Genomic DNA, 26,629 nt, shown 5'->3' with positions numbered 1-26,629 from the left:
AGGAGTTCGCATGGGACTTTTGTAGCTGGCATTGAAAGGTATTTTCCAGATATGCTAAACATTCGTATGCCCCTTCATGCTTCGGCCACCATTCCAGAGGATGTGCTTCTATGCTGATGATGCTCATTAAATAAATAATGCATTAATTAAATTTGTGACTGAATTCTTTGGGGGAGAAATGTATGTCTCCAGCTCTGTTTTACCAGCATTCTGCCATATATTTCATGTTAGAGTAGTCTTGGACGATGACTCTGCACATGTTGTTCATTTTAAGAACAGATTTGATAAAATGCAAAGAATGTGAGATTTCTAAAGATAGCTACCCAAACCACCAAAAAAGAAAATCAACCTTCTGCTGGTGGCATCTTATTCAGATGATGAAAATGAACATGCATCGGTCCGCACTGCTTTGGGTTGTTATCAAGCAGAATCCCGCATGTCCTCTGGAATGGTGGTTGAAGCATGAAGGGACATATGAATCTTTAGCGCATCTGGCATGTAAATATCTTGTGACGCTTGCTACAACAGTGCCATGCGAACGCCTGTTCTCACTTTCAGATGACACTGTAAACAAGAAGCAGGCAGCTGCAAATGTAAACAAACTTGTTTGTTTAAGGGATTGGCTGAATAAGAAGTAAGACTGAGTGGACTTGTAGGCTCTAAAGTTTTACATTGTTTTATTTTTGAATGCAGGTGTTTTTGTACATAATTTACATTTGTAAGTTCAACTTTTATGATAAGAGATTGCAGTACAGTACTTGTATTAGGTGAATTGAAAAATATTATTTCTTGTTTTTTACAGTGAAAATATTTGTAATCAAAAATAAATATTAAATGAACACTGTACAGTTTGTATTCTGTGTTGTAATTGAAATCATTATATTTGAAAATGTAGAAAACATCCCAAATATTTAAATTATATTGTATTCTATTATTGTTTAACAGTGCAATTAATCACGTGATTAATCGCGATTAATTTTTTTAATTGCTTGACAGCCTAGTGACTACTAACTAATATTACACAGAAAAAGTAAAATCACATAAGATCTCATAAATTGAAATGGGTGCCTCATTTTGTGCAACTCTGAGGAATAAATATTCTAATGAACTTTGATAAATTATAAAAAGTGATATCACAAATTAATAAATTAATAAAATCTTCGCAAAAACAAATACACTGAAAATTCCATGGTTAGAAATGGTGGCTACAATCAACATGGAATTTCTCCCTATACATAGTTTACTATTTCTAACTGTCCCTTTAGAAGTCCTGTTTAGAATATCTGCTAAATACTATTTCTAACTTTGTAAGGAAGGATAAAGACTGTGAGACGTCACTCAATTTGCTTGACCCTCACTGTGATACCCTTACACACATTTGGTAGTACCTTACTCTGCAAATAGTCCAAATGACGTAAATGGTTTTCACACCAAGTATCGTACTATTCAATGTGAGTAGGGTATCACATTCTGGCCTTTTATAGTCTGATTTTTACTGGTGGCTTGAGAGGATGCCAAGTAAGTCAAAATTTGGTTTTTGATGGAAAGCAAGACAGCTTTAATTAAGCAGCTACCACAATACATTTTAGCACACATCTCTTAAAGAATGTTTTCAGCTTTAAAATGCCCGATTGCTTTCTCATGTAGTACGTGTTTGCACTGGTAATCAACAAAAGCACATTTACAATTCTGTTCTGAGAGAAACTCACCAACTTTTTCAGTCAACATTCTGCTACTGAAATGACTCAAACACCATTAAAATGATTTTGTTATGTATTTTTTTTACTTTAGAGGCTTCGCATTCCTGAACGTTATGGTGGTTTAAAACATTGAAGAAAAAAAGTAAGTAAAATATCTCAGAGGGGGAAAAATATAAATGCAAGTGTCACCTAACAAATTACATTTTGAAGTCATAACTTCTTTTGAAAGGCAGTTCAAATGTAAATGTCTAATTTTGTCTATTAAATGTAATAATAACACAAACATTAAGCATTGCTTATATGATCTACTCTTATAAATGTAGAAATCATGCTCTGAGCTCTTTCTGCAAACACGGTGTCATGTCTCATTTGCTATATATTTAATAATTTCCTCCCATTTCCCTGCTCGGTCTTTACAGTTTACAGTTAAACGTGTCTTTGGCCACTGAATAGCCCATTCAGAATCTGCTAATGGAGACAGGTGATGCTATTGGGTAAAAGGAGACACCTCAAAGGGAATGGTTAACCCCTATGTGGCCTCCACTGGGCCCCTTAATATCATTTGTATAATCCTGCTCCTAGTGTAGTCAATGGCAAGACTCCTATTGACGTCAGTAGGAACAGGATTAGGCCATAGGTTTTCTCCCTACTTGACGTTTACATCATCTAAATACTTGTGGATAATTATCATGTCTCCCCAGCCCTGTTGTCATTGTTTAACCAATGTATAAATATTTTAGTACTTTTAATCTTTCCTCATAAATTAATCCTTCCAACCTCCTAATGATTTTTGTTGCTCTTCTTTTAACTTCCAGAGCTCTGACTCTGGGCATCTTTACACAAAATAGTTGCACTGGTTTAACTAAAATCAGTTTTTAAATTGAACTAACGAAACAAGTGCAAACCCTCTGTGTGAACACACCTAAATCAATACACAACTGGCTCATATCAATTAAGTTTATCTCAGGGAGTTCAGAGAAGAGCAAGAGAAATTATTAGAAGGTTGGATGGGTGGACTGACTGAAGAGGAAAGATTAAATAAACATTGACCAACCAATGACAACAGGGTTGGGAAGACATGATAATTGGCAACAAAATCTTAAAGAACATAGCAACAGAGAGTCCTGTGGCACCTTTAAGACTAACAGATGTATTGGAGCATAAGCTTTCGTGGGTGAATGCCCACTTCGTCGGATGCACGATGCATTATGTTAAAGAACATAAGCACTTAGGGAGGAAGTTCATGGCCACATCCTACTTTCACTGAAGTTGATGGGAAGTCTTGCCACTGACTTCAGTGGAAGCAATACTGATTTCTTAGGGCTTGTCTATATTACCCGCTGGATCAACAGGCAGCGGGAGTCGACAGCTGAATGGAAGGGACGGGGCAGGGCTAGAGGCAATACAGCTGTGCCGGAGGAGCTGCCATTATGGGGCACTGGCTCCTGGGAGTGGAAGCTCCACATTCTGCTCCTTTCACCACTGCGGTTCCCAGGAGAAACAGTTCCGTGGATGCCGATTTATATCTGTGGATATCCACACCCGCGGATATAAATTTGTATCCGCACAAGGCTCTACTGAAGTCTGCATTTAAAAGGACTAACATCCCTGTTTCAGACTTTACTGACTGTACCAAATTCAGGGCCAAAATCAATCTCATTTTAGAAGACCACGAGATTTTTCCATGTATTTTTAAAGAAAAATATTTACTTTTGTAAAGAAAACATTTTAAAATGCTCCTTGGCAGTCCCCACTTTTAGGTTCTCATCCCTACACCACCACAGTGCCCAAATTCAAACTTCATGTATACATAGGCCAATTTTGAAACTCACTAATTAAATACAGCCTTATTCTCCATACCCATCACAACCTAGCTGATCACCACTGCCATCAGCCAGAACTGTCAAATTCTGTCTGCTACTTCTGGTTTTGCTCCCAGCCTGCCTCACCAGACCTACTCTCACAGAGCAAAGGCAGACAGGCTGAGCAGCAGGGGATGTAAACTGGGTCATTAAGGGAGCACAAGGGCTAAGCAAGGCTGTGAGGGGAGAGAACAGGAGGTGTGCAAGGAAGCTAAAATGTGAGAGCTATGCTGTGCAAGATGGGCTGGAGTTTATGTGGGGGAAGAGGTACTCTGGAAGGTAGAAGGGACCCAGTATGTATGCACCACTACCTCAACTCTTACAGATAAAACCATCCCTTACCTCTGGCCCTTCAGAACTTTTCATTGGGTGTTTGCCCCACAACCCTCCCTGGCTGTCCCTGACACTTGAGCTGGTTGCATGATATCCAGTTGGTCTAACTCCAAACTGCACCCAGAGAATGTCTGTATGTACTCGTGCCTCATACCATCCACTTCCTCACCCTTATGTCCTGCCCTGATACCACGTGATGGGACTGTTGCCACTTAATGAGGGCAAGGAATCCCAATGGGCCAGCTTGTACTCCACTGTGGTTCCATGGCCCACCAGGGAAATTAGATGGCAGCTCCTCCTCGGAGCCATGAGCACAAGTGTGTACCTGGTGTTGTTTATGAACTTCACCAACAGCTGCCCTTTTGTGATGAGAGGGAGACCCTGGAGCACATCTATGTAGAATGCATCCGGTTGCAGTACCTCATCTGGCTCCACTTATGCATACCACATCTGTGGCCCCACAAAGTATTGGGACCTCCTCATCAACCTACTTCCGGTGCTGGCCAAGATGGCCATCCATCATATCAGGAGGAGGAAGTTGGACCGGGGTTGGGGGGTGCTTTGGTCCCTTACCCAATCATGCCTGTAGGCAGAGTTCATCTGGGCAGTAGCCTTTGAGGAGCAGTGGGCACTGTCGGGGGGTTTCTGCTCTGTGTCCCCTTCTGTTTTTTTAACCTTTGACCTCACGCCCTTCCTGTTTTCTCCTTTGTTGTCCCTCGTAATCAATTGGAGCTTGGACTTAGTGGTTCCTCTCCCTTAGCTGAGAGGCAGGGCATTTAATTTTGGGCAGGCCCAGGGCCGGCTCCAGGCACCAGCACAGGAAGCAGGTGCTTGGGGCGGCCAATGGAAAGGGGCGGCACATCCAGGTCTTTGGCGGCGGGTCTTTCAGTCCCTCTCAGAGGGAAGGACCGGCTGCCGAATTGCCACCAAAGAATGAAGTGGCGCGGTAGAACTGCCGCCGAAGTGCCGTCGATCGCGGCTTTATCTTTTTTTTTTTTTCTTTGCCGCTTGGGGCGGCAAAAAAGCTGGAGCCAGCCCGGGAAGGCCTAGACTCATCCATACCAGTACTTCAAATAATACAGACAAAATTCTATCTCCTTTAGTGTTTCTAGTGTGCCTGGGACCTGAGGCAGAAGTATCTCATGGATACCTGGAAGCGTGGTGTTTTGCCACTGCTGCCTCAGCTCTAGTTCAAGACACCTGAGCAATCCAGGGGGCAGAGGGAGAGAGTAATGAATGCATGTTTGTGGGGAATCTGTAGCTTCCATTAGTTATAACTCCATTTATCCTTTCCTCCAGAGAGTGAAGGCAAGATATGCCTTTCACCCCCTGCACTTTTTTTTAAACGTCTCTATATGGGCATTCTTCCCCACACTCAAATCCCCAAAGTACTACTGCATTTGGATTATTACCCATACTGCATTGCAAACTCAGACTATTTGTTATCTGCTATCTCTCCCAAGCCTTTTGCAGCTTTATTACTTTCTAACTCTCTCCCATACATTTAATGCAGAATTATTCTTAAATAATTGATTTCCCCTGAGCTTGCATTTTCCTAGTTCTTAATTTCATTTTATTTTTTGATAAGTCTCTAATCTCGCTCTTTGCCTTACTTCTCTGTCCTCACTTGTTTTAACAGCACAAAACTGAAATAATTCAAATGTATATCATCAAGATTACCTACAACTCTTGCCTAAACATTGTGTTGAACCATTTTTAAGTTCTGTGCATTTTAAGAAGTGCTATATATGATGATGTAAACTGTGAGGTAAAATAGGAAAAATCTTAAACTTGTTTTTCCTCTTCATTTCCATTGGACAGAATATGGTTGGACTATCTACTGCACTGTATATTAATTTGCTCAATATGATATAGACATAAAACACTGATATACTACAGTTGCGAACATATGTTTTATATTTCAGACTCAATTGTAATAAAATATTCTAAAGTTTACTGTCAAAGTTAACACTGTTCATTTTATAGTGGAAAAATGAAGATTTCTTAATACTTGAAAACCTTTGAAACAGGGATGCATTTCTTGAAACATCAAATTTCCAGCTTACACAAGATGGTGCTACAGTGCTACATTCAGCATAGGATGTCTAGATCATTGAGACTTTTGGATCTAATACATTGAAGCTTGCAGATGAAATAATGGCTAATTATATTACAAAAACTCTCTATTTTAATTAGACTATTTTAATGCATATACTATCCCAACAGTTCACTTTTTAAATTAGGAGTTCTTTAGGTTAATATAAGGTCCTATACCAATGGAAGAAAAAAATCCACAAGATTCAGCTTATTTTTAACTGTAAAAGAAAGGAAAGACTGGAAGGCACTGTGAATGAGCAGGAGACCACCTTCAGTAAGGTCTATGCAGATACATAGAATCCCATGCAACCAAGAACCATGTATTTGGTTCACATAAGCCTGAAAGTCAAAACTCATTTTAATCAGCACAAAGAAAATATTTGCACAGAGACGTGTGTACCAAAAACTCTGAGTTTCACACAGCTTTCCTTGTCATATATTTTCCTCATTTCTTTTAGTGCTAGAGACTAACTCAAATACTACTTATTCTCCACCTAAAGTCATGATTTCTGTTTCAAATCTTTAAAAAAATTAAAGAAGGAGGTGTTGAGCTGCCCGGCGCTGGTCTTGGCTCGCCACCAGCCCTCTCCTTTCTCTTGCGAGAAGTAAGAGATCTTCCCCTCACTGTATTCTTCCGCTTCTTGGCCAGAGCCATGGAGGGGGATTGGTGCCAGCTCGTGGACAGTCCCGGCTGAGCACTGCACACTGACGCTGTGGTGCTCAGTGCCTAGTCAGACTGTTGCTCCAGTGCCGGAGTGAGTGCCGACTCCATCAGGAGCGCTTTAAGGCAGTTGTCCCTCTCCTTTTTCATCCTGGGTTTGAAGGACTTACAAATATGACACCTGTTGCTTATGTACCCTTCGCCGAAGCACCTTAGGCAGCTACTATGTGGATCACTCATGGGCATAGGCCGTTTGCAACGATTGCAGGGTTTTAGCCTGGGGACTGGGGCATGCCCCATCCCCCGGCTGAGTCCCGTTTGGGACTAACAATGCCTTTAAGAACGACTACTAAGGGTAACTAATTCAACTACTAACTATATACAACTATATTACAGGTTTTATAAAGTTCACAAGAATGGCGAACAAAACAATGTTAGCCAAAGCAGCAGACGTTCCAGCACCGTCACTGGTGGCAAGAAGGAACTGAGAGTTGGGGGAAGCCGGAGGCGCCCCTTATACCACGACATGTGCGTGCTGCTCCAGAGGGCGCCAGAGCCAGTCCCTTAAGGATACTGCTGAGGGAAAAATTTCTGGCACCGGTGCATGTAGCGAGCACATACACCTAATATGGATTGGACATGAGCAAGCACTCAAAGAAGAACCATTGTGATCATGTAGTCTGACCTGTATAGCACAGGCCACAGAATTTCCCCAAAATAATTCCTAGAGCTTATCTTTTAGAAAAAACATACAATCTTGATTTAAAAATGGTCAGAGATGGAAAATTCACCACAACCCTTGGTAAATTGTTCCAATGGTTAATTAATCTCCCCCATTAAAAAGTGACGCCTTATTTCCAGTCTGAAACAGGAATTATTCTGAGGAAGTTCTAAGGCTTGTGTTAAACAGGAGGTCGGACTAGACAATCCAACAGTGCCCTTGAGCATGGCAATCTATGAAAACACAAACAAATAAATAAATAGATGCATTTGAGCCAAGGTGATCTTTTATGTTAAAAAATTCCAATATTGTTTAGATTTTGTCAGAAGCCTTTGTTTAAATGATTTTTGATGTTTTAGGTGTTAATCTAACCAAATTTTTGGATAGAAGATTCAGAGCTCACAGTAATTGCCTCTGGTTCTTAGACTGGCATCATATAACTGTTCATAATGAATTATTTGAAAGATGGGGCAGAATGAGGATTATCAAAAGACTTGCCAGTAATAGATCTGTGACACATTGGTATCACTGGCCAATTTGTGCAGATAAAGACTCAAAGTATACATAACATACACTGTTATCTTTTACACTGTACTTTATACTAATTGTGAAGATAAGGTAACATACAGGCTTCTTTTATCCCTCTTGCTTGTGGATCTATGACTCTGGCCTCATCCCACCACAGTGCTGCTGGCAATATCTCCCTTCCCCTGGCTTTCTGTGTGCCCCTAATATACTAATATATTTCATTGAACTGCTTCAACTTTATTGAAAATTTAGTGCGGAAGCCTTTGCTGCATTCAGGACTATGAATGCAAACGATGCTACTACTAGAACAAAATACAAGAGATGGTCTGCAGTTTTGGAGTGTACCTTTCTCATTTTGAGACATGCTGTAAAGCAGGCTGGGGGAATTATTTTGTTTTAAAATTCAATTCAAATATTTAGAAATGATCTGCAACATTTTCTCTTTTTTTCTGAAGACACTGATAAGTCTCTCTGTATTTTCTCTCAGTACATATCTAATTTATAGTCATCCTGTAGCAATTGCTGATAGTTTTATAATGAGTCTCAATTGATGTCCCAACTTTGCTGTCTGCTTCCTTCACTCTCCCTTTCTGAAAACTCCATGCTATGTCTCTGTAGAAGAATCCTATTATAATACACAGTAGGATGAAATAGTTCAGATAAAATAAAACTTTACCTTGCCCAAAACCTGAACTGAACTTCCAATTTTTGAGGGTAAAAATAGTAGGGCTAGCTATGTTATTCAATTTAATTTCTGTTTAATGTACTGTAGTTAAGCATTTGATACTATAAATTATGAAATCTTAATTGAAAGATTAATTCAAGTACACCTGGATAGGAACACTTATCTGGACTCAAAATTGGTTAAAGAACAGTACATAAAAGTTAATTATAAATGGCATCTAGCCATAATCCTGTGGCATCAAGTTGATTGAAGTGTACAGTTGGCTACTTCAGGGATCTGTGCTAGACCTTGTCTTAAATATCCCCTTTAATTATTTGGAAGAGGCAATATATGGCATATTAGCTAAATCTGTACATGATACTAAACTGGGAGAAGTTGCAAACACCAGACTGAGAAATAATACAAAGATATCTAGAGACATCAGAAACATGGGCAAAACATGAACAGTAATTCAACATGGAAAAATGCAAGCTAATACATCCAGAGAAAATTAATGCATAATATTGTTATTCTGTAGGGGGACGGAAATTGGGAAAGCATAATAACTGAGAAACCTAGGGGCTACAATGTAGAGCAAATTTTATGTGAGTTCACAGTGCCGTATAGCTGCGTCTTTGGGCTGAATAAGTAAAAGCATCAAATCATGGTATAGAGAGGTATCAATCATTCTGGTCAACTGCCCCTGAAATAATCTTTTATGTATAGCCTGTGACATACAGGAGGCCAGACCAGATCATTATAGTGATCTCTTCTGGCCTTTAACTGTTTGAATAATTCTATTGTAATATAGAATTCTATAAAATTGATTAAGTATAAAGCCATTTACTTACTAAGACCTAAGTTCAAGGAGTTAAAAACCTCCTTCCCCTACCAGTGCTGATGACTTTTTTTTAAACAGTAATCAGAGTATTCCTTGTCTTGCTTTTTCTATTCCATATAGGCTCTTATACCGTGCTCATCACCACAGTATCTATATCAGTTATTTCGCCCACTGTCACAGTTCAGAACTCTGTGAAGTACTAATTTTCAATTATAATATACAAATCTTCATTTAAAAATTACAAATAAGTAGGTTTTAAGTCTACATTTGCATTCAGTTAATTAGCCAGGATATTCAACAACTTGTTGTATTTTTTAAGATGGCATTTCAGGTCACCTTCAGCAATTACTCAGAGAGCAATACTGACACCAAAATAGCATTAAAATCTATTTTTTCCATTACTGTAACATCACTACTAAATATTGTGGATCTTTTCATCATAGTAATAGAGAGTAATTCAATCTCATTGACAGCATCCCAGGAATCCAATTATTTCAAGTATTACAAATAAGATTTGTTTTATAATGTAGTCTCATTTAGTTGAAAGCAAAGTGAAGAAATATACCAAAAGTAGCTTTTAAAAGCTCAAAAGTTTATTGAAAAAGTTGATGATATTATTATAACACCTGTGGCAAAGATAAATGAAACAATTCACAGTTCTCCTTAGGATTTCAGAAAAAAATGTCAAAAATCTCAGCCTACGTAAAACCTTTAACACTGTTTTCTTGATGTAGTTGGCAATTTAATGGATTTAAAAATGCCATTTGGGTATATACACAAGGGGTAGTGACCAAGGATTAGAGATGCTTTTGGGAATAGGGTAAATTTCTATCAGCTGTATTATTGAGGGAAGTCGAGCTAGTCTTTAATACTGCTTTCCTAGGTGAAGAGAAGACTGTTTTAATTTTACCTTCTTCCTGCCCTTACTTCAGATATTTAACAAAATACAAGCTTTCCATTACATTCATGAATCAAATTGTCTAATTCTAGCATGTCCTGACCTCAATCTCTTTAGACCTTATAATCAGCTAGCTCAGAATACTATATGTGGTTTATGAGATATTTGCTCCAATACGACCGAGTCCCACATGTTACATATTTTTGCTCAGTTTACCACAACATAAGCCAAAAACTATTTGATTTGACTTTCTGCATACAATCTAAGTGTACTGTGATCCTAGTAAAAGTGAATCCCAAATTAAGAGAGTCTCTGAAATAGTTTCCTGGGATTTCCTACTTTACTATTAGTATTAAGATACAGTTCTTAACAGCAACAAAATTAATACGGAGGGACCACCAGATGGATGTTTATTATTCCTGTAACTAAATATAAACATGTCACAATCCTGGCCAGGAATCCACAAAAATAGATCAGGCTTGGATAAAACCTTTAAAAACTAAGTACTTTCCGGGGGTTTACTCCTGAATGTTTACTAAATTTGTACATATGTCACTAAGGCTTATGATAGATAGGCCACATTATCCCTCTGTGAAAGGATCTTCCAAAACAAATATCTATTAGTCACTTTGAGCTGGCTTGTTGCTTTTACAGGTTATAATCTACTATAAATTGCCCCACATATTACTATAAAAAGGAAGAAGATACTACTGCATAGATTTGTGTGTGAACACTTTTGCTTCCATTCTGAAGTGCTTCAGTTTGATTCTGACATATATTTGTCCTTTCCTTGAGAGTAGATTTATTATTCTAAAAACATTACATTTTCCATAATTCTCCTTTTTAGTCCAAATTTAATAAGCAGTTTACCCAAATACAGGCATATGTCCTATTTAAGTGCCTATATACTTAGGTACAAATTAATGTTATGAATATCAATAATTTTATGAAAATATTAAGTAGTGATACTAAATATTTGATTCAACTTTCACTGAATTATTGCTATTGCTAACCATCATCCATTTCAAAAACATCTGCTCTGCTGCATCTTGAAATTATACAACAGAGATAACAAATTTATTTACAAAATAAAATGTAACCAATACATCTCCCACTCCACAGTAAACTGTAGCCAGTGAGTAGCAACAACAGAGGGGAATGACAGAAAAAGGTCTATGATAAAGTTCATATGCCTACTGTACATGGCAGAATGGTTTCAATTTTTAGATAGTGCCTGTAGGCCTACATCTATTCTCATACTTATGTTAATCAGGAGTAAATACACTGAGATCACTAGTTTTTTTACAACCACTGTAATTCTATTGTATATGAGAGAAAATTCAGACCCATCATTTCTGAAATACCTACCATCCTTGATTCTATACATAGGTACATCCTGATCATGTTAACAGCCTCTTTTTGAATACTGCACAGACCTAATCTTATGAATTCTCATTTACAATTCTGTTTAATGAAAATGCTTGTGTCTCCCCCAGCTTAAGAAAGAGATATGCTGGATTTTTCAAGCATTCTGGACTTTTCCCTAAGATCTTTAGAAAACCGGTCTTCTACCATTGTGATTACCACATGTCTGATCCAGATAAAAATGCTTAAATCTCAAATAGTCATCTAAGCTGCACCTGTTGCCATGCAAATGCATCTGCATTTCAACTTTGACCAATCTTACCTAGTACAGTTGAAGCCACCATTTTAAATTTCTTGGGCCAGAATGGAGAGAGAAAAAGCCATTCCTCTCAGAGTAACACTGCTAAATTGACTATGTTCTGTAAAGATGAAAATTCTCAAGGGCATGTCCCCCGCAGGATACAAGGTGAAACTCCAGATATCACATGCTACAAAATCTGGTGCAAAACAGGCAGTCCCTGGGCATTTTTTGCTTTGAGGAGGCAAAAATCTATACCAGGGATCAGCAACCTTTGGCACGCAGCCCGTCAGGGAAATCCGCTGATGGGCCGGGACAGTTTGTTCACTGTTCCAGGCCACTGGGGGCTGCGGGCCAAGGGATGTGCTGGCTGTTGCTTCCCACAGCCTCCATTGGCCTGGAACAGCGAACCGTGGCCAGTGAGAGCTGCGATTGGCCGAACCTCCGGATGCTGCAGGTAAACAAACCGTTCCGCCAGTGGATTTCCCTGACAGGCCACGTGCCAAAGGTTGCCGATCCCTGGTTGATACACCGACTCAGGCAGAGGAGCTTAGCCATGTTCGTGATCAAAATTCTAAAGTCCTGTGACGAGGCTACCAGCGACGCAGAATTTGGAGACACTTGCATCTCTCCCATAGTGGTCTTTGTCACAGTGAAAGTATTTCTACAGTGTGTAACCAGATGAATGAGAATAAATAGATGCACGCTGGATCCCTAGTTAAATCTCTTCCCAGTTGGCTCTGAGACTTGCCAAGACAATGCCAGAGTTGTCATACATAGATTAGGTGAGCAGAAAATAAATGCTGGAGCAAGTGAAATAAAAAGCATGTCATCTAGCCCCCTGTAGAGAAAGACTACTTTCAAATTTCAGGAATGTGGAACTTCTGGGAAAAGAGTATTACTGTCTCTAAGGTTCAAAATATAAATGTTGCCTATACCAAACTTGCAATGTACTTCATCAACACCACCAGTACATGTAATTAGAGGTATTTGTAAATGGAAAAAATACAGTGCCCTCAAAGATCCACAGCACATTTGGTCTTCCCTCTGAATTTGCCCAGTAGCATCACCTAGGAGAACCATTTTAGCTTTATCCCAGACACTGTGATGTCTGTGAATAGACTTGATCTTGACAAAAAATGCAGAAAGGCTGCTGGTTTTGAAATAAAATTGGTTCAGAGTAAATTTAAAGAAGAAGTGGTTACTAACTGTAATTCTTCATCAGGCTTTTCAAAATTTAAATGCCGTCTCCTTTGTTACAGAGAGTGCCAGGGATTAGGAGCTATTTCTCCCAATATAAATACAATTATGATTTTCACAACCCCAAGCACACTAAATACCAGAACTTTCCAATCCATGTAAAGTCATGATCAGGATCTTATGACAATGGAGGTTTTTCTGGAAGATTTAAGGATAACCAGACAAGTCGTTTGTGAGATGCCAGAGTTCAAAATCTGAGGTGTAATTTGCTTTTGGGGAAACTTCTGAACCACCCTCCCCTTTTTTTTACTTTGTGTCTCAGGGCTTGTCTTCACTACCGGGGTAAGTTGACCTAAGTTACCTTACTCCAGGTATGTGAATAACATGGCTGGAGTCAATGTCGCTTAGGTTGACTTACCCTGCTGTCTTCACTGGGCTGTGTTGACAGGAGACATTCTCTAGTCAACTTACCTTACTCTGCCTTCGATTTAGCTGGTCTTCACCAGACCTGCTAAATCGACACCCGCTGCATCGATTGCAGCAGCAGGTAGTGAAGACAAGCCCTTAGAAACAGCTAGGCCTACAAACTCCAAATTTGTTGGTTTCTGTTGGCCTTAATGAGCATTGATTAGTATCAGACAGTGTGGGGCAGCAGATTAATAAAACTAACTTGCAGTTTGGGAACCTTGTATGCTGCCAATGAACTTCCTGAGACACACAATGTTTAAGGAGACATTAAAGCCATATGTGTCTTTGCATACTCACAACATATGGACTTCAAAACACATATTGAGCCTGCATCAAATCTGGGATTTCAGAGACTAGTGAAAGGCTGCTAAGCAAAGAAACAGAGAAAAAAGTCTTCAAACATGATGGTCTAGTGAAAAGAATTTAGGGATGGGGGTTCTTGAATTCTAATCTCTCCTCTGTCACTGAATCATATTGTGAACCTAATAATTTTTTACACTGACTGCACTTTATAATACTAATTTAAACTTTACAAACATCCCTTTAAAATAGTAAGTAACTTTGATTTAGTACTGCATAACATTCTGATTAAAATATAACATTATACAATATCAATAAAGCACATATTAGATGGATTAAGTACTGGCTGACAGTAAACTTGTCTATCTGGCACTCTCCCATGGCTCTCACCATACCCCTCTTCTGCCTTATACGGTTTGTCATCCTCTTCCTTCCCTCATTCTTGTTACCATTAACACTCTACAGCCCCCACAAGCTTTACCTTCTCCTCTTTCCTCTCCAACCCAATTCCCCCAGTCCTTCCACCAGCACAAATCCAGATCTCACATCCACACCCTCCTCACCTCTGGAGACATTTGTCCCAGCCCTGGCCTTCTCTGGTATATGAGCCGTTTCCCAATCAATTGTCTCAGGTAATGATGTGATCTACACATGATCTTTTTGGTCTAAAGCCTGCTTGCTCGTTACATCTATGACCAGTTTGATTCTGTTCCACAGTATGCTGTAGAACACCTTTCTGGGACATGGAAGTAATATTATTTTTTTTGCCAATTATCGCACACCAGTTGGGTGACTTTCTTTGGTAATTTACAGATCATACCTTTCTTCCAATCCTCTGGGAAGAGTTCTTTCTCCCAAGCAATATTACAGTTTATGTATTTCATGGTCTACCATTTCCTCACCAGCTTTATACATTTCAGCAATGATCTTGAAAAGAATCAAACAGAATCCTATTTCTGTTTCTGAAATTTCTAACAGTGAAATGTTCAATTCTTCACCTACTTTTCATCCATTAATTGGAATTGTTGGCTCTAGTTGGTTGAGTACGTCATTAAAATGTCCTCACCCTTCTTTCTTTTGTTCTGCTTTCGTTGTTAACAATTTTCCATCTTTCTCTTTTCCAGTATCACTGTAACTCTGGGACAATGCTGACAATTGCTTTTACACCTTAAAGAGTTTATTTGGCCTTCTCTACACTACCGTGGAAAATTGATTTAAGCTACGCTACTTCAGTTATGTGAATAACGTAATTGAAGTCAACATAGTTAGATCCACTTACCACGGTATCTATAACACACTGTGTCGACGGGAGACACTCTCTCACCAACTTACCTTAGCCTTCTCCGAGAGGTGGAGTACAGAAATTGATGGGAGAGCGCTCTCCCATCAATTTATCATGTCTTCATCAAGACCTGCTAAATCGATGCTGCTGCATCGATTGTAGAATCACCAATATAACTCCATAGTGAAGACATGCCCTTAGAGCAGGGGTTCCCAAACTTGGTTCGTGGCTTGTTCAGGATAAGCCCCTGGCAGGCCACGAGACGCTTTGTATACCTGAGCGTCCACAGGTATGGCCACTCTCAGCTCCCAGTGGATGCGGTTCGCCATTCCTGGCCAATGGGAGCTGCAAGAAGCAGCGCGGGCCGGACCACCACTTCCCACAGCTCCCATTGGCCAGGAATGGCGAACCATGGCCACTGGGAGCTGCAAACGGCCGAACCTGCGGATGCTCATGTAAACAAAGTGTCTCACAGCCTGCCAGGGGCTTACTCTGAACAACCCGCTAACCAAGTTTGGGAACTCCTGCCTTAGAGTCACTTCTCACTGATGCTTCTTTGGTTTCTTTTGCTTTTTTGTCAAGCCACTCTTTCTTACTTTTCCAACATAACTCCTTTATTTCTTTGTTTTTCTCTACATACTCCTGTTGCAGCATGCATTGCTCTTCTTGTTGCATTACCTGGTCTTGCAGTCATCTAGCATTCCCCCAACTCCTCCCAATCAGTCTTCCTCTGATTTCAACTTCTGGTCTCTCTTTTTCTCCTCAAAATCTTCCACTCTCGCTCTCTGTGACATCAACTTCCATGTTGATAACCCATCCAACTCTTAGATTTCCTTGCCATCACCTCTTAATTCAACCTGCAGCCTTGGTTCAACTTGCCCACACACCAAAAGGGCCACTGACTTGACTTCATCTTCATCAGCTCTCTCTGATTTCTTTGTTGCTGAGTTCCCCCTCTCTAACCATAACCTGGTCTCTGTCAAAATTGCTCATTAGCCCTTTCCTTAAACCCCGTCACTCAGTCTTTCCATGACTTCCAGTCCATCAATACTGATGACTTCCGATATGCTCTGAGCCTTATCTTCCCTGCCCTCTCTTCCCTTTCTTCCATTTATATGGTTGTTGGTCTCCTTGCTTCACTCTCCTGCATCCTTGCCCTCCTACTCCCAAGTCCTGGCTCATTCCTCCCCCCCCCCGCCCAATATCTCCTTCCTCCATTCCTGCTCTCTCACTGTGGAGAGTCTTTGGTAGAAGTCCTGTAGCCAGGCTGACTTCCTCTATTACAAATTTGCTTTCTCTTCCCTGAGTTCTGCCATCTTCTTTGCTAAATAACACCACTACTCCAACTTAATTGAATCCCATGGCCACAATCCCAATCCCCTTTTTGCCAGCTTTTACTCACTCCTCAAACCGTTTCTCCTCCTACCTGCACTTCTCTCTCTGCACAGGAGCTGGCTGATTTATTGCAAGGGAAAATTCACAAAATAACTTTCTCCCTCCCCCCAGCTTGACTGGGCTTTCTTCTTCCTTTCCAATCTTCTCCTTCGCCTCTCACTGTCTTCGGACTCTTTCTGCTCACAATAAAAACATGTTTACATCTCTCCTATTTTAAAAACCCCACCATTGATCCTATTTGTCTCTTCAATTACAACCATATTTCCCTTCTCCCATTAATCTGTAAACTCATTGGATGCATCTTCTACCATTGCTTCCTGCAGTTCCTCTCCTCCAATTCCATCCTAGACCATCTCCTAGACCATCTCCAATCCAGCTTCTTCCCCTTGTATTGCACTGAAACTGCTCTTGCCACAGTCTCTAATGACTTCTTCCTAGCCAAAGTGCAGAATCAGTACTCCATCCTCATACTCCAAGACCTCCTTCAACACACTCAGCCATGCTCTTCTTAAAATCTTGTCCTCCCTTGTCTTCTGTGACGCTGCTCTCTTCTTGTTCTCTTCTCCCTAACTTCTTCTTCAGCATGTTCTTTGGGGAATCCTCCTCATCCCCCATCACAGGGTGTCTGGCCTCCTAAAGGTAGATGGGCCCCAGTGCAGCTATGACAAACAATGCACCTCCCCAGGTGTGGAAATTGGGTCATGTAACTCAATCAGGTCTCTGATAAGAGAGAGACCTGTGAAAAGAGAAGAAGAAGGAAGGGAAAGACTCCTGGGTAGTCCCTGGGGAAGGGAGCTCGAGTGGGAGTGCCAGGCAGAACAGAAGTCTGGAAACTGCAGCTGGTCTGAGACAGAAGGCTGCAGGGAGGGGCAAGGCTCCTTCAAGAAACCTGAGTAACAGGAGGAGGGTCAGGAGAACAGCAGAGGGGGTTGGCCTGCTGACTCATGAGTAAGAGAAACTTGCAGAAGGCTGCAGGGAGTGGAAAGGCTCCTGCAGGGACTCTGAGAAACTAAGCCCAGGTCTACACTAGCGAGGGAGGGGGCTGTCAACCTAAGATATGCAAATAGCGTAGCTGAAGTTGGCGTATCTTAGGTCGACTTACCTGGCCATGAGGACGGTGGCGAGTCAACAGCTGCCGCTCCCCCGTTGACTCCGCTTCAGCCTCTCGCGAGCTGGAGTTCTGGAGTCAACGGGGAGCGCGATTGGGGATCGATTTTATCGTGTCTACACTAGACACGATAAATTGACCCCCCAATAGATCGATCACTACCCGCCGATCCAGCGGGTAGAGAAGACCTGCCCTAAGGGAGGACCAGGAGAAGGGGTTCGCCTGCTGACCTCTTGTAATTAGAGAGTTGGACAAGGCTAGCAGAGGCCTGTGGAAGGACTCGAGTCAGAAAGGGCTGGGAGGGGCTTATTTTGGAATTTTACTCTGAATATCATTTTGAACAGTTTTGTTAATAAAACTAGACCCCACGCAAGGGCTGTTATTGGACTCGTGAAAGCCTTTTTGTGAGTTACTGAGGAACTAGGAGGGAAAGTTGAGGAAGGGCACCACAGAGCCACTGAAGGCCACCAGGGGATCCCTGGGAGGCAGACAGCCTTCCACTTCAACTTTCTGTGGGGACAGGAGTTCCACAGATCTTAGTCCTTGTCCCCTTCTCTTCTTCCTCTTTGGGTAATCTCATCTGCCAACACAAATTCAACTACCATCTCTATGGTGACAAATCACAGATCTACCTCTCTACTCCAGACTTGTCGTCTTCTGTCTAAACTCAAATCTAGCAATCAGCTAAAGCTCTACATAACCCATCATTTTCACCATCTCACCCCTCTTTTTCTATCTCTCCATTGGCTCCCCTTTCTCTATTGCATCAAACGTAAGCTGCGTGTCTCCCCTTTCAAGGCCCTTCACAACTTAGCCCCACCCTACCTATCATCTCTCATTCACTACTGAAACATCAACTCCAGCCTCTACTTGGCCCATGATGTCAGCCTACTTGTTAAATTTTCAAACAAGCACCTTCATGCTTTCTCCCATACTACCCCTCACCTTTGGGAGGAGTTCCTGGTAAACATCTGCAACATTAACTCATCATCTTCCTTCAAAACCCTCCTTAAAACTCTTTCCCATGATGCCTACAAAATAAATAAATAAATAAATAAATACATAACTTGACAGTGGTTAGGCTGCTACTGTGCTGAAAGCACTACATATCATGTTAACCAATATTAGCTCATTGTTTCCTTTTACTCCCAATCTGTCTGAGTCCATCTGTTGTCTTGTCCTACACTAAGCTTGTAAATTAAACTGAAGAAGATGAGGATTAGTAAGGTGACTAAGGAAATGGCCAAAGGGGAGATGAAAACAGGTTGTGCAGAAAGGGGAACTATTGGGCTAGAGGAAGATTACTGGTGGAGTTTCTCAAGGATCAGTCTTAGGGTTGATCTTATTTTTTTCACTGATGACACCAAGTAGGAGAGTGCTAATAAAATTTGCTGATGACACGAAGCTGGGAGGCATCATCAATACAGAGGAGGACTGGAATATTATAAAAACAGACTTGGATGACCTAGAGGACTTGAGTAACAGAAACAGAATGAAATTGAATAGTGTTAAGTGCAAGTTCATGCATTTAGGGGCTAACAAAAATATGCTATAAACTGGTGGCTCATCAGCTGGAAATGACAATGGAGGAGAAAGACCTGGGGTTATTAATCAATCACAGGATGACAATGAGCCACCAATATAATGTGGCCATAAAAATAAAAGCAAATGTGATCCTTGGATGTATCAGGTGAGGTATTTGCAATAGAGACAGGAAGTATATTAATGCCATTGTGCAAGACTCTTGTGAGATCTCATTTGGAATACGGTGTATAATTCTGGTCATCCATGTTTAAGAAAGATGAATTCAAACTGGAACAGATGCAGAGAAGGGCTATTAGAATGATCAGGGGAATGGAGAGCCTATCCTTTGAGAGGAGACTAAAAGAGCGTGGCTTGTTTAGCCTAAAAAAATGAAGGCTAAGATGGAATCTGATTGCTCTCTAGAAATATATTGAAGGGGGGAGGAGGGGAGAACACACCAGGGAGGGAGAAGAGCTTTTTAAAATAAAGGACAATGTTGGCACAAGAACAAATGGGTACAAACTGGCCATGAATAAATTTAGGCTGGAAATTGGGTTTCTAATCATCAGAGGAGTGAGGGTATGGAAAGGCTTGCTAATATGAGTAGTGGGGCCAATGGCCTAATTAGTTTTAAGATGGAGCTTGATAAATTTATGAATGGAATTATATGATGGGGTTGCCTGAGAAACCAAGGGACTGGACTTAGTGACACAGGAGGTCCCTTGCAGGCCTACATTGTAAGATCTTTGGGCCAGGGACTGTCTTTTTGTTCTGTTTTTGTCCAGTGCCTAGATCATGACTAGGGCTCCTAAGCAGTACACTAATAAAAAGAAAATCTCAAAAAATAGTTGTCAATGGGGAATCATCATTGACTGGGGTATTTATTTCTAATGAGGTTTCTGAAGGGATTGGTTGAAGGCCCAATGCTATACAGTAATTTTATTAATGATCTGGAAGTAAATAAAAATTACTGCTGATAAAGTTTGTGGATGACACAAAGATTGGTGAAGTGATAAATAATGATGAGGACAGGGCAGTCATACAGAACAATTTGGATTTAATACAACCAAATGCAAGTTCATACTCTAGGAACAAAGAATTCAGGCTATGCTTACAGAATGGGGGACACTATTCTGGAAAGCAATTACTTTAAAAAGGATTTTGGGGTCATAGTGGACAAACAACCGAGCGTAATCTCCCAGTGCGATGTTACAGCAAAAAGAGCTAAATCCTTGGATGTATAAACAAGGAAGTAATGAGGATGAAAGTGACTTTACTTCAATATGTGGCATTGATGAAATCTATACTGGAATATTGTGTCCATTTCTGGTGCCCATATTTTAAAAATAATGTTGAAAAATTGGAGAGGGGACAGAAAAGATCCACAAAAATGTATTTGAGGGCCTAAGAATATGTCTTACACTGACAGACTTAAAGCTCAGTCTGTTTATTTTATCAAAAAAAGACTGAATAGTGACTTGATTCCAGCATCTTCAAAGGGAGAAAATACCAGAAACTAAAGGGATCTCAAATATAAAGGAGAAAGGCATAAAAAGAACCAATGGCTGGAATCTGAAACCAGACAAATTCAAATTAAAAATGCGTGCTTTATTTTGAATAGTGAGAGTGATTAGTAACCATTGGAACAAACTATCATGAAAACCTGGATTCTCCCTTATTGAACACTTACAAATGCATAGCTGGAAACGAGTCGTGTTTACCTGTTTGTTAGCACTATCAAAATAAATATCAGAGTTATAATAATGTTTAGACTTTATGGAATGCTTGTAGGATGCTACATGTATTAATCCTACTTACAATATCTGTATCCCATATTATAAAGTAATGTTTAAACGTTTGCTCTGTATGTAAGAGAGCAGTATGATTGCTCAGAGCTCCAGTATGAAACTGTAGAAAAGCCTGTTGAGTGTCTTTGGGTTAAGTTTAGAGGCGAAGCAACAAGGGTGATGTCGTGGTGGGCGTCTGCTGTAGACCACCAGACCAGGCCGATGAAGTAGACGAGGCTTTCTTCGGAAAACTAACAGAAGTTTCCAGATCACAGGCCCTGGTTCTCATGGGGGACTTCAATCACCCTGACATCTGCTGGGGGTTGGACTAGATGACCTCCTGAGGTCTCTTCCAACCCTAATCTTCTATGATTCTATGTAACTATGAAAATGTTTAAGACTGTAAATTCCCTACAGTCAGGGGAGAAGCATTACTAAGTGTGAAATATAAGTTTACCTCAAGAGGTGTTATTTCCTGCCCACCAGGAAAGGCTACTAAATCCAAATGGGCCACTGTAAAACAAAGACTTTGTCAATTACTCCCCACATCCCTCACAAAGAGGTTATGTGCGGACAGCTTGGATCTTGGATTCTGGCGTAATGAGGTATAAAGATCCCTGACAAGGAGAAACTGGATCTTTTATGCTGTCTGGACTCTGAGGGGCAAAGATTCCTAAATATAAAGCAAGAGATCTCCATGCTGCATGGCATGGGTCAGCCCTAAAGGACACATAGAGCTACTTATTATAAAAGCTGATATTACCTTTCTAAATCTAAGACTTTAATTCATTTGTGTTTCCTGTTTTAACCTTGTAAATAACTCTCTTATTTCTTTTCTTAGTTAATAAATCCTTACTAAGTTTATTACAGGATGGCATTGAGATCTAAGTACAAATGACATGGGGTAAATGACTGGTCCGTTGGGTCTGAATATTTATGAGATTTTTGTGTAAAGTGACCATCTATCACATAAATTCAGCTTGCCAAGGTGGCAAGATAGATTGGAATGCCCAAGGGGACTGTCTGAAACTCTGTGGTAAGACTGTTATAGTGCTTTAGGAGTTCACACTTTTTACTGGGTTGATGAAACATAATTATAGAACATACAACCAGTTTGCGGTTTCTGCCCTGCTTTTTGACAGTCTGCCCTGAGGTTGGCACTCATTCTCATTAGCCACTCCAGATAATTTGACAATCTTTCTAGAAGATAAGCTTTAGTTGAAACACCAGTTATTCAGCTCAATACATGAATAACTGGGTGAAATTCTATGCTCTGTGCCAAACAAGAAGTCAGATTATACAATCTAATCTGGGACTAAATCTAATGGTCCCTTCTAGCCTTAATATGTATGAATCTATTAAACTTTCATAAGATCACACAGCAAATCTGTGGCAGAACTAGGATTACAACCAAGGCCTACCTATTCCCAACTCCATGACTAAATCAATATATCACAGTGCCTCTGAGATAGGTCACTTAAATTTATGTCTCAGCTTCTTCAAATGTGGAATAGGAAATAAGGATTTTTATCTACCTCAGAGAATGTCCTTAAGAGCCATTAATATCTCCATAGTGCTTTCAAAATGTAAAGCAATTGGTGAGATGGTATTCAATGTGTATTTAAAGTTGTAACTAGCTTTCTGTTTCAAGTAAAATCTTGATTCCCTCCTTTTATTTTGCGCAGACTGTACAAGTCTACCTGAAATATTCTTTGTACGACAGAATAGCTTAAAAATCCAATCCAATGCAGATGAACAGATACTTTATTAATTTAAATCAAGAAGGTGAGCAAGCATTTCTCCTAAAGGATCAAATAAACGAAAAAATACAAAAAGAAACTTAAAATGTTGAGTACCTATTGTCAGTGAGAAAGCCAATGATTCACTACTATTTCTTTGTGAAAAGCTTATAGCCAAAACTGTGTTAGGTGTTTGGATTTCTTAGATTATCTTTCACTAACACAAGTTTGCCTTTGTTTTGGCTTTTGGGGGAAGTACACAATGTCTCTTTTTTCAATTTCTTCTAATTCATAAAAAAAGTTAAGAGACTTCTGACAAATTCGAAAGCATAGAATTTTAAAATACACCTCTACCCTGATATAATGCAGTCCTTGGGAGCCAAAAAATCTTACTGCATTATAGGTGAAACCGCATTATATCAAACTTGCTTTGATCCACCGGAGTGCGCAGCCCCGCCCCCCCGGAGCGCTGTTTTACCGCGTTATATCCGAATTCGTGTTATATCGGGTCGCGTTATATAGGGCTAGAGGTGTAGTAGCTTTGCCCTATGGTATCGTTATTATAGGATCTTCATGTTCATAAGTATCCTATGAATGTGAGAAATGACAAATTAAGACTGAGAGAAGGCAAAATGAATCATTAGCTGTATTCATTTTCAGAAATTAGAAACAGAAAACCAAAGGTCAAGTACATAAATCATTTATGCACAAAGGACAGCTGAAAGTGATACTATTCTTGGACACAACACTTTCTATCATGTCATTTGAAAACTACATTTTCAGACTTTGCCAGAAGCAAGATTCTCCCTGGGAAGTCACAGCAGTAATCAATCAGGAAACCACCTTTCATTTTTGTTTTACATTTTCAAGTCACTAAATATGAGATGTGTCATTTACATTACCCAGTCCTACAGTCATAATCCTTAACTTTGAGGATCACAACAGACAGAGCCAAAATGAGGCCACTATGCTTCGGCCTTGTTCCAGTTGATCTTTGAGCTCCCTAGACTAACACAGCTTGGGGGAGGAAGGCTCTGAAATTATTCCCTTTTCTTTCCTATCCCAGCTGTTGCCTGATGATTTCATAATTTGGAAAATAATCACTTCAGTCTGTCAAGGCAAGAGCCAGTCCTCCCCAAGTAGTCTGAGTTGGAGCACAGAAGTCTCAAAACAACTCCAGCTTCAGATCCCATTCCCTGGTGGTCAGTTCCCTCCTTGTGAGTCAGTCCTCTCAAATTTCAGACCTCAGTGCACTAGTGGGGACACCTGACCATCACCAGCATGAGAACCCCAGCATGATACAGGTGAGATCCTGCTCTGTTATCCTTTCCCTTGTGTGTTTCTTTCTGTCCCCCACTATATTTCTCCTGTCCTATCTCTTGGCTTTTCGCCAACATCAGCCCTATACATACCTCCTGAGGTTCAGTGCCAGTGATAAAATTAAAGTGGCCTTGTCTTCACTGTGTGTTTAGCTCAGGATCACTCATATGCATTAAAAACAGATTTTTTTAGCTGTAAAGAAAAGCCCTAAGGGAGCTGAAGAAACCCTTCAGATGTTGTTTGTGCAGTTGTAATAAAAAAGCTAGTGTGTGAAGGAAAATTGGAAGCACTGGTAGGTCTCTCATAAGCTCAGGAAGACAGCTGGGGTGTCAAGCTGGAACACAAAGAAACTGAAAAATCTTCTCTCTACAAATCTCTGCTTCTAGTACGGCAAGGAGGCACATATGGATGTTTGGTCAGTTGGCCTACGTGCAACTACAAGATCTCTTTTCTGGTCTTATCTTAATTATCTCCAAAGTACTCCACCCTCATGGGGTGGAATAGGGTGTTAACATTTGAGGATGTGAATCAGAAACACCAAACTTCCCATATCATGCCAAATGCTTCCAAAATGCAAACAAACTAAGGAGGAAGTTAATGGTCTCATCATATGAGCTGTAATTGACCATCATTTTTGTTTCCTAGCTACCTGGTAGAATAAGACATGCTACTTTATGAGAGGAGGTATAGGTTCTTTTGAAAGATGGCAAACAAGTAGGAAGACAAACAAACCAACAAAAAGGTAATATGTAACATTTTTCAAGAAGAACATATTTGTTAAAAACTAAAAGATAGCAATTCAAAGCTTCTTTTTGAAAAGTTAGATTAAAATCAGTGACTTTTTCCAGTAGATGGAGAACTGGTTTCTGCCAACCACAATAGTATTTGCTAGGACAGAGAATTTCAAAGGACCCTAAGGGAGTTGTATGGCCAAATTCATGAGATTCCTTTGATAATACCAGCCTATTTAGTTAATAATGGTATTACTGTGATGTTTTATGTTCAGAGTTGTAATAATTCCTTGTGATTTACAACAGTTTAAAGAAACAGGCACTAAAATCTGTAATATTTCCGATTTCTGATAACCTTTAAAATCTTCCTTTGGAAACACCATTTACACTTTAGTGTATTAATCTAAGAATTACTCTTAACAGAATTGAGCTGTATAAAAACTCAGTCTGCTCTGCTTGCATATGAATCAAGTATCACAATATCAGTTTAGAGACACAGGTTTTTAATTTAATATTCTGTCTTGGACTTGAAACAGGTTATATTACTTTACTCATCAAGATAACTCAGAAGGTCTCCATAGTAGATAATTAAAAATGTCTCACACACAAATCAAAGAACTTACATGTTCTTTCATGTAACATAATAGAAGTATAAAATGTTTCAACTCTTCTGTTACTTTTATCTTTTTTTTTTTTTTTTTTTGCAATTAATCCCTTCCTACCGATGACAATGGACATACTGTTGCTATATGCTAAGGTACAGTATTCCTGCAATAACGTTTACTATCACATCATAAAATCTAAAACATGGCTTCTAGAGGATTCATTTTCTTTCTACTTCTATGTGTCGTCTACAAATTATTGTAGTTTTATTCACTGGCAACAAGAGAGATTTATGTTAAATGTTGAAACCATATAATATTACTTAAGGACCTGAATAATATAACAACAGGCCTTAACCCTGCAATGGTGACTGGGTAGCACAGGCCCCTGCTCCCAGTTGGGGTCATGCTTAAATCAATCTTGGTACTACACATAAGTACAGGGGTCTGTGCTAAAAGACCACATTGTAGGATCTGGGCCTTAGTCTTAGCAGCAACCAATTTTCTTGTGCCACTTATCTCTTAATTACGAGAATAAGAAATGAGCATTTTAGAGCTAAATGACAGAAAATATCTACAGTTTTCAGAGCTGCATAATACCTATAAGGGTGAAGATATCCCCTTGATGGCAGGACTGCTATCCAAGAAAACTGGCTGCAGAGTAGGGGCTTGTCTACACTGGCAGTTTCTGTGCAGTAAAGCAGCTTTTTGCACTCAAACCGCAGACGTGTACATGCTGCCAAGCCAATTTGTGCGCAGAAACTCCTCAGTTGCAGCGCTGCAAAAAAAAAAAAAAAAAAAAAAAAAAAAAAAAACTACCTCCACGAGAGTCGTAAGGCTATTTGCACAGAGGCTCCAGCGCTCTATTGCCAGTGTAGACACTTGATTGCTTTCTGCACTGTAATTGGCCTCCGAAACTGTCCCATAATGACTCAAGTGACCGCTCTGCTCATTGTTTTGAATTCGGCTGCCCTGGAGACATGCGCCCCTCCCCTTTCAAAGCACCATTGTGTGCTGTGCTAATCTGCTATGGAACACAAAGCAAACTATTAATGTAGAATGTTCATGCTGTTGAACATAGAGGCAGAGAGGTGTGTGTGTGTGTGTGTGAGAGAGAGAGAGAGCGAGCTGTGCAGAGAGCCCAGGGAGGAGGCAGGGGCTGATGTCGGGGTTTCACCCTCCCCCAGCACTGGTTGCTTCCTGCC

General features: G+C 40.2%; 1 protein-coding gene across 2 annotated transcripts in view; it reads right to left on the bottom strand.

Annotated features, from left to right (window-relative positions):
• The window catches only part of SH3YL1 (SH3 and SYLF domain containing 1), a 100,505-nt gene that overhangs the window by 2,243 nt on the left and 71,633 nt on the right, over positions 1-26,629 (bottom strand). Inside the window, exon 10 of one of the 2 annotated variants that reach the window (XM_042848771.2) lies at positions 26,025-26,202. The exons of the other annotated variant lie outside the window; for it this stretch is intronic. Within the exon in view, the coding sequence (XP_042704705.2) occupies positions 26,025-26,202 (178 nt within the window). The remainder of the gene's footprint in view (positions 1-26,024; positions 26,203-26,629) is intronic. 2 annotated transcript variants of the gene reach the window in all.

Source organism: Chrysemys picta, chromosome 3 (assembly GCF_011386835.1).
Source record: "Chrysemys picta bellii isolate R12L10 chromosome 3, ASM1138683v2, whole genome shotgun sequence".
In the NCBI taxonomy this organism is placed as follows: domain Eukaryota; kingdom Metazoa; phylum Chordata; order Testudines; family Emydidae; genus Chrysemys; species Chrysemys picta.
Note: the sequence above shows the minus strand (reverse complement) of the source record. Positions and strands in the feature narration are given on the sequence as shown.